At 41.3% G+C, this 17,327-nt stretch overlaps 1 protein-coding gene across 1 annotated transcript; it reads left to right on the top strand.

Annotated features, from left to right (window-relative positions):
- Positions 1–502: 502 nt before the first annotated feature.
- On the top strand, positions 503–15,352 carry LOC137267549 (vitrin-like). The gene is made up of 14 exons (XM_067802026.1): positions 503–667; positions 1,983–2,036; positions 2,518–2,606; positions 3,049–3,120; positions 3,614–3,794; positions 4,968–5,053; positions 8,751–8,822; positions 9,247–9,340; positions 9,629–10,048; positions 10,441–11,016; positions 11,258–11,323; positions 11,586–11,914; positions 14,350–14,584; positions 15,147–15,352. The coding sequence occupies exons 1-14, from the start codon at positions 646–648 to the stop codon at positions 15,251–15,253; spliced, it is 2,403 nt and encodes an 800-aa protein (XP_067658127.1). The 5' UTR covers positions 503–645; the 3' UTR covers positions 15,254–15,352.
- Positions 15,353–17,327: the final 1,975 nt, after the last annotated feature.

The following is a 17,327-nucleotide window of genomic DNA, read 5'->3' as shown; positions in this document are numbered from 1 at the left end:
GTTAAAGCACCGCCATATGTGATGTTAAAACGTATCGTTATCATGTAGGTTATATGAGAAGTGTATCGCAGTTACCTTTCAGTGGATATTGTGCCTCTTCACTGAGGAGCACGACGCAGTCTGGGTTAAGTGCGCAAAGCTGGAATTTAAATCCACGATCATGGCCTCAATGAGCTCCCTATGGTGAAATACAGCTCTTCAGAGCGACCTTGGGGGGCACACTGGGACACGATCTGAATGATGAAGTGTAATGAAGAACAGTATTCATAATATGGCAGAACATGCCTGTTCTTTTAGCAAAAACCCGATTTCATCACCTTTCTGTTATCCATTTCGCCACTACTTTTCGGAGTTTTCTTTTGCCCTACACATTCCGTTTTGGCATATAAATTCGTTTTGTGCAAATATTGGTTCATAGGAATAATCCCTTTTCAAAAAGACAAAACACTGCGATGTTAATCTGAAGTAGGTAGACCAGTTTAAATACCTTGGTTTTGTCCTTAAGTTAAATTTACATTCTTATCAACGGCCCACTTCCAGTCGATGCCAGTTCCAGCGTAGGTCATCATACTAGTTGAAGACGGACTCTTTAACACTGCAAGGTTACCAACCCCAGGACTGTTGACTGTCATATCAGCCTGGAAAATGTTGGTCAAATTAGTTTTCTGTAAGTATACTTTAATCGACTCTCAATTAAAATATTCCCGAACGCTCTGATAATTTTACGAATGCTGTCATGTAACCATATGTTCCATTTGATAATAATCAGAGTCATAACAGTAGCATGTATTATCGAAAATTAGGGTATATTCCATTTTTGGGTGATATTATTAGGGATTTAAGTTTACTATATATGGACTTAGAAAATGATATTCCTTCACAACTTCTTACGAAGTTTCGTGCAGGATTTTTAGATGATGTGCATATGAACGTGGGCAGGGAAAATTTGAAATTTACAGTCCGCAGTGTCGGTGTTTCGCTGTACATGTCAGTGATTGAAACAGACTGAAAGTTCTTACGCAGTTTTATAATCAAGTAAATGTTTTTGAGATAAGATGTCTGTCGCACCAGGAACAGTTACCTGCAAATGTTGGAACGAGACAGAACGGTGTGCCACAAGCTCCGAACATTTTACAACCAGCAATTAGCATATTCCAATCACGAATAACGTTGATAACGTTGATAACAGACCTGGGTATGGTCGACAAAAGGGGGCAATTTGGCCGCAAGGTGTTTCATCAGAAAGAATGGTTGGGATGGGCTTGATGGAGCTACAGGTGTTAGAGTGAGTGAGTGGACAGACGATTCGTAATCGACAATACAGATGGAACATGCATTTTGACTTTCACGTGTTATCCAACGATTGGCGTCATATTACTTCAAACGACGACGTCAGTGGCACCATTGCTGGTCGTTAGGCAAACCTTATGCTCTCAGAAGGATCAAAGTTTACTTCATTGCAAGGCGTAATGGTGTAGCTTAGTGGGAATTAACGTTTTCATGCCATAACGTTAGACAGGATGATCGTGTTGTGGATAACAACACAAGGGCACTCGGCACCGTGGTCAGTCAGTGAACTGTCTGTAGTCATCTGACATTCAAAGGCCCCCCTCCGCGATATTGCTGGAATATCGCTGAAAGCGGCGTAAACCTATACTCACACATTAGTTCTCTCACTGACTGACATTCAATTACAAAAGCTGACCTTAGATGTCCCAGTTACGATGTTAAACTACTTATCTCATCAAAGAGATAAATATTAATAATTCATTAAATATTAATAAATGCACAAGAAACTGTGATATAATTGTTTTATACTCTCTGGGGCTTTAGATGTTATTCTTGCTTAAAAAAACGTTAAAATCAGTTTTTTTTAAGTGTAACGTTTATGAATGTAATGTTCTTTTACACGCTTTATTTACAGGTTAATAACTATTTTAACGTGTGTTCACTGATCTCTTTCTTTCTTCTCTCATCAATAGTTTATCTCTTCAACTGTGTCTATCAGGGGCTCAGCGAAGCTGCAAACACAACAGGTAGGTCAATATATGGTTCATGAGCAGTAGAACTAGGATTAGCATTGGTTACGTCTGTACTGTGTTTAAAAATTTGGTCGATCTGCATGTATGTCAATAAATGCTTCATTACCAGGCAAAAAACCCAATTTTTCTGATCATTCGATTATGGACCGATGTATGGAGTAGTCGGCATATACAAACTTGGTTGGCTAACCTAGAGGTGAAAAACGTCAAGTCGAAGGACCCAGTTTCGATTCCTCACGTGGGTGCAAAATGAAGCCCATTTCTGATGTCCTAAGCCTTTATATTGCTGTGGTATTTCTAAAAGTGATGTAAACCTAAACTCACTCACTCATAATCACATACATGAGGATTAATAACAACAGGCTAGCACAAAAGAACAGGCTTTAATTCATATTGGCACAGTCGGACATATATAAGGCCCTGCTTGCAGCCACGTTACCCACTGTACTAGGATCCTTTCTATATACTCCCACAGTACCCCCAGGACAAGTTCACTGCCTACAGTGCGAGAGGGTGGCGAAGCCAGATGATTGCATCACAAGCGTGACATGTCCTCCAGGCGAGGTAATAATGAACTATTCCTAACAAAACTGAGACTGATACACCAGAATACTATTAACAATTAATTCACTGAATAATGTTTGTTATAAATAATAATGCTGAAGATAAGAGACAGAGCGACGTAAAGTTTCCAGTGAAAGCTTGGACTCAATTAAATGACAGTCAAAATAACTAACACAGGCTCTTACTAGCTACATAATGGTTTGTACAGATGCGTCCATCAGTTCCTCCAGTTTGGGCTCGAACTGTCATTCAGTGCTGCTACCAAGCTCTAAGCGCGGCCGTATAGGTCCGTATATCCGCTTGTCAGGTACCCGTTTTAAACAGCTAGGTGGACTGAGTGCAGTGTGTTACACAGCATGTCTAGAATACCACGCGGTTGAATTCGATTCACTGTCTCACGATAATATTATTTCCAACCCATGGATCGCCGTGTCTCCTTCAGATATGCATGTCCGAGCAGTACATCACAACGAACGGTCTGGTCTTCTATGACTTGGGATGTAAGCTGGCCTCTGTGAGTGTTTAGGCCATGTCAACGTTACACGCTACGCATTATATGGTTAAATGAAATAGATCGCTTCGAAAAGACGTTACACTTGTATAACACCGTCTGAAATTGAACTGCCACTTTAAGAACTGTTCTCTAAAAGGAGTGGTAGTAGTTTATAGAAATGCAAAGTATACTGGACAAAATTGGTTAGGGATATATATGTAAATTTTGAAATTATGAATAATGATTTATTTATTCTTTTACACACTGATGAAATATCAATCATGAAAATACCAACATCATTAATGTATTTTGCCTATATACTTAAACTCCATAAGTGGGACATGGCACGCCCACCTTTTTTATTATAGTGCCATCTCTATCTGATCTAATATGTGGGGAAAAGAACAACGTGTAAGAACGTACGAGATCCGTATCCGTAATCAGTACTGGAAGAGCTCTGATGTATATCTCCTTTGTATGGTGTGGGGACTACTTTCTGGGCTTGCTTCTTAAGGTGTGTTCAGCAGGCGGGTTCACGATTAGTGCTGCGGACATAGAACAACGACGTGCAGGACAGTCACAGACCACTGGTCAAGCCCCAACTGGGAGGAGGAGACGACAAAGTATCGCGGTGCACGTCTGTGAGGAGTGTTGTGAAGACGACTTCTGCAACAACTACCTCTGTGGTGGTCATGGTGAGTAAACGTACATTTGTAGGAACACCATAAACCAAAACTAGAACACTCACCAATATCAGTTTTATGTGATCTCTTCCACGTGGGTTTTGAAAGTGAGACAGCTGTATGTGGTGAACATTGCACCAACGTCATTACACGATTGATTGTGTCGAGCGACAACGTTACGACATTCTGTCTTCATGTACGACGCTCCACCACTTCTGGTCGCAATGGGTATTGTTGACGCCAGCTTCTACATCTCTCACCTTATTTACTATTCTGTTCGCATCTACCACCACTTTACTGCAATGGTTGCAGTACGGTATTGTTGACGCCAGCTAGTCACTGCTACATGATCCAAACTTGAAAAAGGAGGGTTAGTTGATGGAGATTGAACTACTGCCCTTAACCACCATGGAGCTATATTGAAAACTAGTTAAAGTTCAAGATCAGAATTTATTCTATGTGCCAGTTCTTTATCTACTTTATAATGTCCGGTATTACTTCATTCGACTGTTCGGTCTCGTAACAAACAAAAACACCATCAGAAAATGGGTATCCGGTGGGATAAGTTATATGACTATTAACCTTCTATCGCCTGGTGTTACCAGGGGTACTAATGTTGTATGCTGTATAATGTCCATCATGTTGTATGTATATAGAGTATGTCCCTATTGTATGTCGCTTAGGGCATGGAGTTCAACGGTATATACTAGTAAGTGTCCATATTATTATCATTGCCTAAACCATTACATCTTTCACTGCATATCTTTGAAGTTATTCAATGATTTACCTTGGCTGATGTGTGTCTGTGGGTCGTGGGTGTGGGTGTGGGTGTGGGTAGGGGCGTGGGTGTGGGTGTGGGTGTGGGTGTGGGTGTGGGTGTGGGTGTGGGTGTGGGTGGGTCGTGGGTGTGGGTGGGTCGTGGGTGTGTGTGTGGGGGGGAGGGGTTGATGATGTGGGTGTGAGGTCTGGGTGTTGATATGGGGTGTCGGTGTGGGGTTGGTGTTGGGGTGAGTTGGCATCAATGGGACAGGCTATGCTGATATTTTCGCAAGGAAACTCCTGGTGTCATCACGGTTCGAGAGAGCTACATGAACACGTGATAATGCTCACGTCGTAATTGTTCAATGAACTTTTAAAATATTATCATTGCCATAATAGAAGTGATTTTGTCGCTTTATTTGATAGAAAGCCAACTTCTGAAGTGCGCTGGATGTGATGACATGAGGGACATGTCGGAGTGTGCCCAGATACAAATATGTCAGCCCCATGAAGTAAGTAACACGTTTTACAATATTATATTAACGTTAATGTGGTAAAAGCTTTGCTATTCACGTTGAACACATCAGTGTCACCAGTCGAGATTTTGCTTGTAGACTGCTGAGACATACTTACCCATTCTTGACGTCATCGACCAAGTCTTACAGCTGTTATGGAAGTTAATGTCAATAAACACCTTTTGGGTATGAACCCTTGAATATTATAATGATAAAACTCTTCTAAACTCTGCAGGCTTCTAGATAGTTACAATCACAAACTATCACTGACAAAAACTTGAACTATACGAAAAAGTTGTTTTTATGTGTCACCCATTGTCACATAACCTAGAGGTGGGGTGGATTCAGGGGGGTTTAAGATGACTTAAGACCGCACTGAAGATTTTTCTTGCGTTGGCGAAGCGGGAAGAGAGGAGAAAGAGGTCAGGGGGGTCAAACATCCCTTAACCAACTACTCATCAGTTCATTGCAGACACACATGAACTGGGTCAGCTATGTTGTTTAATGCCAATTAGTAATACATCCCAGTGGAACAAATGCAAAATCACCTGCTGACATCGTTATAAATGAAACCCCGTCATTAAAACTGCTCAATTCGATGTTTAATTACCTTAAATCGACCTTTTTGTCAACAGTGCACAATTCTCAGCCGCAAACGAAATTTCAACCAATCAGAGCGACGCGTCTCCGTGACGTAATAGTGGGTATAGAAATGAGGGTCTGTGCATTATTCATCTACATTTCAGGGGTTAAACTATTTCGTTTGCGGGTTTGTACAAACCTGAAATCGCGAAAGCTGTTGAGAAAAATGAAAGCTATATGTTCTCACAATCTACTATCATTTAGTTTTGTCTCCTGCTTTGCCTAATTTTCGAGTTACAACCCTTGTTTTCATAGACGATTCTGTCAAAATCACTTGGTGTCGCTGGGTTGTAATCCGTGTTAGGTGGTATAAACCTACACGTTATTTGTTATCATTCACTTGATGCTCAGTTAATAAATTTATAACAGGTATAATTAGTGGTAACGCCACATAGATTACCCGACAAAGGCCCCCATTTGGCATTTCTTTTGTCTGGATCGATCAAAGGATTAACCGATGACACGCTGATTGATTAATTAGTTTTATGGGGATTTAAATGGGGGATTTGCCAAGAGGTAGTGTTTATGTATGTACATTTACTAATCTGTACTGAATACACTCTGTCGTGTCTGTGTCTATGTGAAATAACACCCTTCTTTCAAAGGATTAACCGCCAATACATTGATTGATTGCTCATTATTGGCTAACTAAATAACTTTTTAAAAAGAATGACGCACATTATGCAATTAGTTGCCAGGTGTGCTATCTTGGGTAACCAATAAAACTATACAGCAATGCGAAAAACCTGAAACGATACATCACATTTTCGTATATTAGACTGTTAAAAGACTCATCACTTGGGAAATCTTCAGATGAATTATATATCACTTGTTTTTGTGGATACTGATGGATACATTCCTCGAACAAGGTAATAGCCTGACATTGCTCCTATAACTTTAATTTTAATATTTGTATTTTTGTTTTTAATAGGTTGTCGTAGCTTTCAACAGAATCATTGTTTGCGTCGTTAAGTGTAATGATGCAGTCGACATACACTAGGGCGTGCGTGCGAATTATGATTCATATAGGAAAACTATGAAATGTCTACATATTACATTCCTGTTATCCATTCGCAGATCACTTCTTTTTATTAAGTTCCAAAAGGCATACAAGCATGATTATAAAGTAATTAGGATTGTGAGACCAAGTATAAAGACGTATATTGACAGGTGTCTACATACTGGTGAGTGAACGTTACAAACCAAGTAAATTTAACCAGTGAAGAAATTTATCTCGCAGCATTTTCACTTCGACCCCAACCTCGCTTAGGTTATGTTACAGGTTGTGTCATGCAGACTCCTTTTGGTAATGATTCAAATACATATTTATGTACTTTTGATTTTCTAACTTACCATACATAATCTCATTAATTCAAATGGATTTGACTTCACGATTTTCAAAAATGGCGGCGCCCTGTCTTGGTTTTCATCGACTTACAAATGGACAATTACTTTCTACTGGTAGTAAAATATGTATTTTATTGATAGACAATAGGATTTTGCATGACATTGCTTATAACATAACAATTGCACTCTTGGAAGTGAGGTGGAGGTCAATATAACATTGCTTGCAATATAAATGTCACTTCGACCCCCACCTTGCTACCTTGGAAGAAGTCCTTATGTTAACAGTTGTGTCATGCAAAATCCTTTGGGCCATGATTCAAATGCATATTTAACTACCAGTAAAAAGTAGTTTTGATTTTCTAACTTGATGAAAACAAATCATAATCTCAATAATTCTAACGGACTTTAGCCCGTGTCTTCACGATTTTCGAAAAATGGCGGCGCCCTGTCTGAGGATGAATGCAATTTAAGTTTGTTTCACCGACTTACAAAATCAAAATTACTTTCTACTGGTAGTAAAATATGTATTCTATTGATGGACATTAGGATTGTACATGATATTACTTATAACATAACAATTTCACTCTTGGAATCGGTCAATATAAGGGGTCAATATAATATTACTTACGATAATATTGTCACTTCGACCACAACCTCGTTTCCGAGGAAGAAAGCGTTATATACATGCTAAATCCTTTTGGTCAGCAATGTGTAGTAAGCAGTCTTAATTTTATAAACTCAATGAAACTTAAACTCTATTTTCTATCCTGGAAGCTTGGTAGGGGGCGAACCATCCGATTTAGTATATACCACATGCTTCCACAAAGCTCTCTTCGCACACACTAACAACCAATTTAAGCACAAACTACGGGGTCCGGTGGAAATCTGTGCATAGTGACACCATCATCCGACCCCAAGGAACAATTGACGGCAACACAACAATTCGGCATGTCTTTGGTGACGTCGAGAAATCAGCAAAATGACGAGCTTCCTACACATTTTCTATACATTTAACTGCTAAACCGTTCCCTCTATGACGTCACTGTCGGGCTCTGGCGACAGAGTTACGTAACCTGTCTGCGGTTTCGTTTGCGGGCGAGAGAAAAGCAGTCGGCTTTTTAGCAACTTTTAAGCGCTTGGTATTAATTAACCACAAGTTTTTTTTTGTTTTTTGTTTTTCCAAAAATGGTGTTTCGTTTATGACTAACCAAAAGTCTTTCATATGCAGTGATAAAAAGAGTACCAAATAATTGAGTTTAGTTGATATCATGAGTGACGATCCACATCTCTGGGGTTCGAGACTCTCAGTCAATAATACCACAGATGTGAGGTGACATGGGTTTTAACGCCATACTTAAGAATATTTAGCTCATATGACAACATGCATGCGTGTGTATGTGTGGCTATTTGTACAAGCCCAGACTTAAGCTGGTGATATAATGCTAGCTCACTGAGATACCATGCCTTGATTAAGCATGAATATTCCACTCAGACACATCATACTGACTTCGAACCGACTAGTCCTTGTTGTACTCATTATTGCCGAGCTCCAGACTGGGACCAACAAGTACCATATCTGACGTCATTTGGTATGACACGGCCTGGGATCGAACCTGCGACCTTCCGCTCTCAGGGCAAGCACTGATCAATAGAAACAGATATTTACTGGATCCGCTGTTTACATGTATTTATACATATATTACAGGTCTGCTACATAGAGGAACGGATCACAGACATGTTTGAGCTACACTACACTGCTGGATGTGCGAGACAGAGGGTGAGATGGATTCTCTTTGAATATCTCCATCACAGCCCAGAGGCCGCAGGTGCCAGTAACAACCGTGCAGAGCTGTGTACACGATCCATTGTTAATCCCATTACTCTCCAGAACAGAGGACGGTCATGTTTGTTTATAATCATTTTTCTTGAATTCAACAAGATGCGGGTTTAAAATTGTTCACCATCTACCCATGCTTGTAGGGGTGACAATAGGCTCGAGTGGTCAGGTTCTCTGGCTTGGCTGATGTATGTCAGTATCCCAGATACCTACAGCGTTACTCATACTGGCAATCACTGCATTGTCTGGTCATGACTCCAGTCATGGCAGACAGTTGGAGATTGCGAGTGAAGCGTTAAGCAACAAATAAATATAACATTGAAGTGAACGCTGTTGATGTTTTAACGATTTCTCTTTCCATCAGCAATGTGACACCTTCAAGGACAACCAGCAGGGCCTGTTTGACCCTTGCTTCAACTGCTGCAACTCCAGCTTCTGCAACGTCAATTGCACTAAAGGTAATATATCAACATGCTTCCATACGGCAAAGCACCATTACCTGGACCCTAGGTCATAGTCATGGTGTTATCCGTTACAAGAGTGAGTAAGGAAGAGTGTGAGTTTTTTCTAACAGTTTTCTAGTCTCAAATCACCACACAATGGTGTTGACAAATACTCGCAGATATTTACGTATGAACTCTACCTCCATAAATCTCCTACATGCCTAATACAGCGTGGTCTACTGCGTTTGATTTTTAGTATGCAAAATACTCCTGCATGTAAAATATATGGTTTCTGAATTTAAGTTATTCATCCGACTTTACCACCAACCACACCAACATCGACAATAACTTCCACCATCACAATGACGAGTACAGTTACGACTACAACGACCACATCTGCATCCACAACGCCAACAACTGCATCTACAACGACCACAACTGCTTCCACAACGCCAACAACCGCATCTACAACGACCACAGCTGATTCCACATCGCCAACAACTCCATCTACAACGACTACAACTCCACCCACAACGCCTACAACTGCACCTACAACGCTAACAACCACTCCATCGACCACGCCAACAACACCGACTCCAAGCACAACCAACGTTATCACAAGCACGCAGACAACGATGATCCCGTCAACAATCTGTCCAACATTTCCTCCTCTATCCAACGTTGGTGCACCTCAAGTTGTTAACAATGCCTTTGTCAACCTGGGTGAGTATCTCAGGGTAAATCTGTTTACTAAATCGCTCAAACTATTATTTTTAAACTGGATTCTAAAGAGCACTCGGGTAGCTAAATATCAGTTGGGGACTGAAGAGAGGGGAGGGGAATGGAGTAGATGTTAGGGTGAGAGCACGGGTATCGGTGATGGGTGATGGGTGTGGGTAGGGTTGTTTTTTTTTCAAGGGCTAGATAATATAATCTTATCATTAGCTGCTGAAATTGCTAGATGTTTTCACCTACCACAACACTCTGATATCCTCTTTCTATCGGTCAACCCTTGGCGTGTTTAGACTGGCATGGAACTCTTCACCTAATAAGAACTAACCATAATTGTTAACCCAATGTTAAAGAATATCTGCGTTGTCTCATTTTATCTTCAGGATGTGGTGGAAAGGATGACATTGTGTTCCTAGTGGACAGTTCGACACATGTCCTTAGCACTCAAGAACGTGTCTTTCAGCTCTTCACAAACGCATTCGTGAGCTCTCTTCAAGTTGGTCCACAGAAGGCCCGAGTTGGTTATGCCTACTACAACAGCAGGGTCAATGAAGTGTTCCATCTGGAAAAAGGATCTGATCCAGACTACGTTGACCGGATGTTTTCATCTCTTGTCCATTATAGGACACTGACCCAGGACAGGTCATATCTTGGGTATGCTATAAACCACGTACTGGGAGATATGTATTCAGGGCGACACAGTCGTAGCGGTGCCAAGAAGCACTTGGTCATCTTGACCGGAAATATAATAGATGATATTAATCTGGCAGTAGCTGCTGCTGACAGGGCCAGGAGCCGAGGAATTGACGTGATGGTTGTTGCTGTGGGAAACGTCAGAAACATTCAAACGCAACTGCACAGGATTTCGTCCAGTCCTTCCAGCCAGTACTTTCTGAATGTAGATCATTTTGGTGATCTTCAGTTAGAGATTGAAAGTTTCATCTTGAGCCACTGCAGAGGTGAGACCTGACAAAGACCCTTGGTTATCTGTAATTCTTATTGTGAATATCGATATGGCATACCTTTGGCCATCATTTTGATCCCAGCTGATTCTCTTTCAGCAGTTCTTCCACATTGATTATTTAACGATAATATTAATAACAGTTACAATCTACATCCAAACCTCTTCACTTAATACTTTCACAACATATGATGGCATTATTTCTTTTGTCAGTAAATGACAGCAATGATATTTTCCAGGAAATAATCCCCTACCAACTATAGCATCAGACCCATGTGCTGGACCGAAACTCTTGAACAATTTAGGTAAGCAATGTTGGAACACTACAGGATGCAGCGTTTCGGTGTAGTTGTTAACATTATCATCAAGAATTAACAGGGATACACACATGAACGACATTTAAGTTTATGAATTAACGAGGTTGATAGCGGTGTTAATATCTACACTGAAACATCACATCTATTGCAATACGTTGTCTGTCCGTAGAAATAATTCATGTTCACCATTCCGCATGCCACTCAAAGAATAGAGAGAATATTAGACAGTTTCATCTCTTTGTGTTTCCAGGTTGTGGGGCTCGGGAGGACATCACACTTATCTTGGACAGATCAGGAAGTATCCATCGGAACGATTGGGTGAAGATGCAACAGTTCATTCAGAAGCTTGTGGGGAAGTTTGACGTGTCCCCTCGTGCATCAAGAATTGGCATGATGACATTCAACAATCATCTGGATGAGCTGATTCACTTCAAGGATTTCTCTAGCAGGACGAGCTTGTTGAATGAAATCAACTACAAACTTTCCCACTTGTATCCAGTGGGAAACACCATGACAAATCTGGCCCTGGAGAGGACTCTTCAGTGGTATAAACAGGGCAGCAGTCCGGACGCCATCAAGGTGAGGACTGCTAATTCTCAGAAGCTTACAGAAGTCAAAATGTAAAATCCATCCTTTGAAGTATGTAAAGGCTTGTCTTTATAGAGTAAGGTGAGGTGGTGGTGGCGGTGGTGGTGGTGTGTATGTGTGCGTTCGTGCGTGCGTGCGTGCGACCGTAAATCCTAACATAGTAGTCTTAGCTCTAACATTGTAGTCTTAGCCCTAACATAGCAGTCTTAGCCCTAACATAGTAGTCTTAGCCCTAACATAGCAGTCTTAGCCATAACATAGCAGTCTTAGCCATAACATAGCAGTCTTAGCCCTAACATAGCAGTCTTAGTCCTAACATTGTAGTCTTAAAATAGCAGTCTTAGCCCTAACATAGCAGTCTTAGCCCTAACATAGCAGTCTTAGCCCTAACATAGCAGTCTTAGCCCTAACATAGCAGTCTTAGCCCTAACATAGTAGTCTTAGCCCTAACATAGCAGTCTTAGCCCTAACATTGTAGTCTTAGCCCTAACATAGCAGTCTTAGCCCTAACATAGCAGTCTTAGCCCTAACATAGCAGTCTTAGTGAGTGAGTTTAGTTTTACGTCGCACTTAGCAATATTCCAGCTATATGGCGACGGTCTGTAAATAATCGAGTCTGGACCAGACAATCCAGTGATCAACAACATGAGCATCGATCTGCGCAATTGGGAACCGATGACATGTGTCAACCAAGTCAGCTAGTCTGACCACCCGATCCCGTTAGTCGCCTCTTACGACAAGCATAGTCACCTTTTATGGCAAGCATGGGTTGCTGAAGGCCTATTCTACCCCGGGACCTTCACGGGTCAGCAGTCTTAGCCCTAACATAGCAGTCTTAGCCCTAACATAGTAGTCTTAGCCCTAACATTGTAGTCTTAGCCCTAACATAGTAGTCTTAGCCCTAACATAGCAGTCTTAGCCCTAACATAGCAGTCTTAGCCCTAACATAGTAGTCTTAGCCCTAACATAGTAGTCTTAGCCCTAACATAGCAGTCTTAGCCCTAACATAGTAGTCTTAGCCCTAACATAGTAGTCTTAGCCCTAACATAGTAGTCTTAGCCCTAACATAGTAGTCTTAGCCCTAACACAGCAGTCTTAGCCCTAACATAGCAGTCTTAGCCCTAACATAGTAGTCTAAGCCCTAACATAGCAGTCTTAACCCTAACATTGTAGTCTTAGCCCTAACATAGCAGTCTTAGCCATAACATAGCAGTCTTAGCCCTAACATAGTAGTCTTAGCCCTAACATAGTAGTCTTAGCCCTAACATAGCAGTCTTAGCCCTAACATAGCAGTCTTAGCCCTAACATAGCAGTCTTAGCCCTAACATAGTAGTCTTAGCCCCAACATAGTAGTCTTAGCCCTAACATAGTAGTCTTAGCCCTAACATAGCAGTCTTAGCCCTAACATTGTAGTCTTAGCCCTAACATAGCAGTCTTAGCCCTAACATAGCAGTCTTAGCCCTAACATAGTAGTCTTAGCCCTAACATAGCAGTCTTAGCCCTAACATAGCAGTCTTAGCCCTAACATAGCAGTCTTAGCCCTAACATTGTAGTCTTAGCCCTAACATAGTAGTCTTAGCCCTAACATAGCAGTCTTAGCCCTAACATAGCAGTCTTAGCCATAACATAGTAGTCTTAGCCCTAACATAGTAGTCTTAGCCCTAACATAGCAGTCTTAGCCCTAACATTGTAGTCTTAGCCCTAACATAGCAGTCTTAGCCCTAACATAGCAGTCTTAGCCCTAACATAGTAGTCTTAGCCCTAACATAGTAGTCTTAGCCCTAACATAGCAGTCTTAGCCCTAACATTGTAGTCTTAGCCCTAACATAGCAGTCTTAGCCCTAACATAGCAGTCTTAGCCCTAACATAGTAGTCTTAGCCCTAACATAGTAGTCTTAGCCCTAACATAGCAGTCTTAGCCCTAACAATGCTTGTATAAAGGCACCCAAGATCACGTTTCACAAAACAATCTTGACGCTAAGACGATCGTAAGTCTATTTATTAAAAGAGTCAGCGCCAAGCGATGTCCTGAGTTGCATCCGCTGTGTGTGCCAAGAATGTTTAAACTTAGGGCCGAATCCCAGTTTGGCATTAATTACGCATTTTACTATTTTAGTTTGTGATGACTCGTATTTATTCATGGAATGTAAGACATATGATAACTGCCTGGTTGCCCTATCAAATGCAATGAATCCTTGCAGTTTATTTACTTATGAATTACCTCTCCCTGTGGTAAAACGACTGTTTTTGCCACATGTTTTAACAAAGGAGAATGTGAGCTACAACTGGCATTATACCAGGGAGCACCGTGAATCATAATCTCGGCATTTGGCCATAGGATCTAAGGTTGTCGCAGCCGAGATATGCAGTCCTGTATTTAAAGACTTACTTGTTAACTTAGCAATCATTTGTGTCGTCTTACCAAGGTTGCCGTCATCTTCACTGATGGTAAATCGAGTTCAAAGTTGGAGACGTTGGCCTCAGCGCTGGAACTGCAGAGGAACAATGTGACCATTTTCGTCGTTGGAATTGGTAGTAACATCGACCTGCAGGAACAGATGATTCTGGCATCGGACCCGGATGGTGAACACATGTTGAACGTGCAGAGCTATGATGGTCTACTGCTCTATATGGAATATCTGGCAGCTGTACGATGTCGTGGTAAGAACTGAAGGATCAGTGGCCTCATTGTCTTCTTTAATAACCTTTGATGGACTTCTGGGTGGAACATTTGGCAGTTATAGGATACCGATATCGTTGTAACAACTGGGGCATCAATGATGTCACTCTTTTTTGTTGGCCTGAAAGTTACGATGTCCTCTTATCTGTGTACTGTACAAAAGTTACTCATCTGTGTTGTTTCTTTTGTATTTCGTCACCGGCATGTCAACCATTACAAGAAATGTGATGCCACATGGCCAGTCTCCCTAAGAAATTATGTTTTGTAATTCCTCAGAAAGGATTTTAATTTTATATACTTAACGCTAGAAGTAACTTTACATGATTCCTCTAAAGTTGAAACAAGTTGTAGTTGTTGTTGTTGTTGTTGTTGTTGTTGTTGCTGCTGCTGCTAAGAAACTGCTAGATGATTTGGTCACATCATCAAAAGCTGCTGCCAATGACTAGGTAGTGAAGTGGAATGTGTCTCTGCCGGTGACTGTGTGACCAGTGTGGCTTTCAGCAACAGACATATACATGAAAATCAGTTCTTCTCGCTCTTCAGATCTCGCTAACAAATCCACAACGACTGCGACACCGTCTTCTGCAACACCTCACATCAACTACATCCTCTATAACAACCACTACCACCACCACCACAACGGGAGGTAAAGGCATGGCGTCGACTCCAGAGCAGCCCTTTAACTGTAAGCTTGTAGTACTGAAATACTCAATGCAGATCAATAAACAGTATCATGAAGGGTCGTTAAATGTGTCCTCCAATTACCATTTGTGCAAGAAAGAGAGCGTATTCATCTGTGGAAAAAAGTCCTTTTCCTGTTTCGAGCCTGACGAGAGTCAGTCGTGTAACTATCAGTCAGTAATCTTTCAATTACCTTCACGAATTCATAAAACTCCGGATGTTTTCTCAAACGAGCGAGTGAGTTTAGTTTCATCCCGCACCCAGGAATGTTCCAGCTATATGGTAGCGGTCTAGAGATAATCGAGCGTGGAAAAGACAATTCAGTGATCAACAGCGTGGAAATCAATCTACGAAAGTGGGATATGATGACATGTGTTAACCAAGTCAGCAAGCCTGATCACCGATCTCGTTAGTCGCCTGATATGACACGCATGGGTTATTGAAGATCAATTCTAACCGGGATCTTCACGAGTTTTCTTTTCATATGACCTCATTTATCAACACAGTGACGTAACAAATTACACTGTAATGCCGAGAATGTCGTACGATAGCCTTGGCACAGTCAGTATCCGGGTCTCCAAGGTGCCCCATCCATGGCCATCCTCGGGATTTGAATACATTTAGAATGAGTGAGTGAGTTGCGCCGCACTCAGCAATATTCCAGCTATATGGCGGTGGACTGCAAATAATCGAGTCTGGATCAGACAATCCAGTGATCAACAACATGAGCATCGATCTGCGCAGTTTGGAACCGATGACGTGCCAACCTGATCCCTTTAGTCGCCTCCTACGACACTCATAGTCAGAATACATTTATAAGCAGGACAGATGTAACATATTGTACATCTTAGATATCCGTTTTCCTGCTGGTGCGAGTGAGGGTGTGTGTGTGTGTGGAGAACCATGGAGAACTTATCACCGTCTAGAATGTCAATCCAATGCGTATCTGAAATAGCAGAAAATATTTTTTTCATTCTTAGTCTAGATGAAAATCAGGTAATATAGTCTTCAGTGTTAATGCTCCGTTAACAGTAATGAAAACACCATCCCAATGGACATTTTCAAAAGTTAAAAAGTAAAACCAGGCCGATAACTGACAATCGTTGAAAACATTTTCTCTACAATAAATCTGTTCAACAAACCTGCCATCGATCGATCACTCACACGTCGGTGCCAGCATCACCTTGTTGTCCACTTCCGGAGATAGCTTATCAATACTTCGCTTTCTGTGAATATTTAATGCTTGAAACGTGAAATACTAGGATGGCATTAAAACATGAAAGCACGGAATATGAGGAAAAGGTTTTACAATTGTTTTTTTATCCATTTTATACACACACAAAAACTGGAGATATCACTCAGTTGGTATGTTATAACACTAGTATTTGATAATTGTGATAATACATGGGGAGGAAGCAGTTGCAACAAACACATTGGACGTCTTCTTAGTTCATCTTAGTTTACGGGTATCGGATGAATTAGGGTAGACTTTAGGTGGAAACACAGTACTTGCCCTAAAAATCTGCAAACCTTGCAGACCCCGAACCACAGAAAATTGCGGATCCTGATCACAAGATGTATAACCCTATATTTTAGATACCATACAAGTAATCCCTAATTAACAAGGCTACAAGGATGCAGAAAACAGAAGATGTGGGTCCGAGAGGTTTTCAGTCGGCTCCAGGCCTCTGAACCGACTTTAATTTCGAACGCTATGGGAACCCACATGTTAGTTTAAGTGATCGATCCCCTGTCCTACGAAAACCACAAGTCGCATGAGATACTTGAATGAACTACCAAAAACATTGAAGATTCGGATTAGAACTGGTCTAACTCATGGGGCACTCGGCGGCTTCGGACGTCAGACTCGCTGACTTTGTCATTCTCCGGTTGATGCTTGTGCACATCGATGTTCATGATGTCAGCCTCTGGGTTGTCTGGAACCAGCTCCATTGTTTACAGAGCTTGAATATTGCTGGGATTTGGCATTAAACAAAACAGAAAGCAGAACAGAAGAGAACTTTGTGCTTTTCAGGCCGTAAG

This window comes from Haliotis asinina, chromosome 16, assembly GCF_037392515.1.
Source record: "Haliotis asinina isolate JCU_RB_2024 chromosome 16, JCU_Hal_asi_v2, whole genome shotgun sequence".
NCBI lineage: Eukaryota > Metazoa > Mollusca > Gastropoda > Lepetellida > Haliotidae > Haliotis > Haliotis asinina.
Note: the sequence above shows the minus strand (reverse complement) of the source record. Positions and strands in the feature narration are given on the sequence as shown.

Excerpts from the sequence above, each read along its gene's own strand:
- LOC137267549 (XM_067802026.1), top strand. The coding sequence starts at position 646 with ATGTTGGTCAAATTAGTTTTCT. Across the intron at positions 8,823-9,246 it reads CTGGATGTGCGAGACAGAGG|CAATGTGACACCTTCAAGGA; the intron begins GTGAGATGGATT and ends TCTTTCCATCAG. Across the intron at positions 14,585-15,146 it reads GGCAGCTGTACGATGTCGTG|ATCTCGCTAACAAATCCACA; the intron begins GTAAGAACTGAA and ends CTCGCTCTTCAG.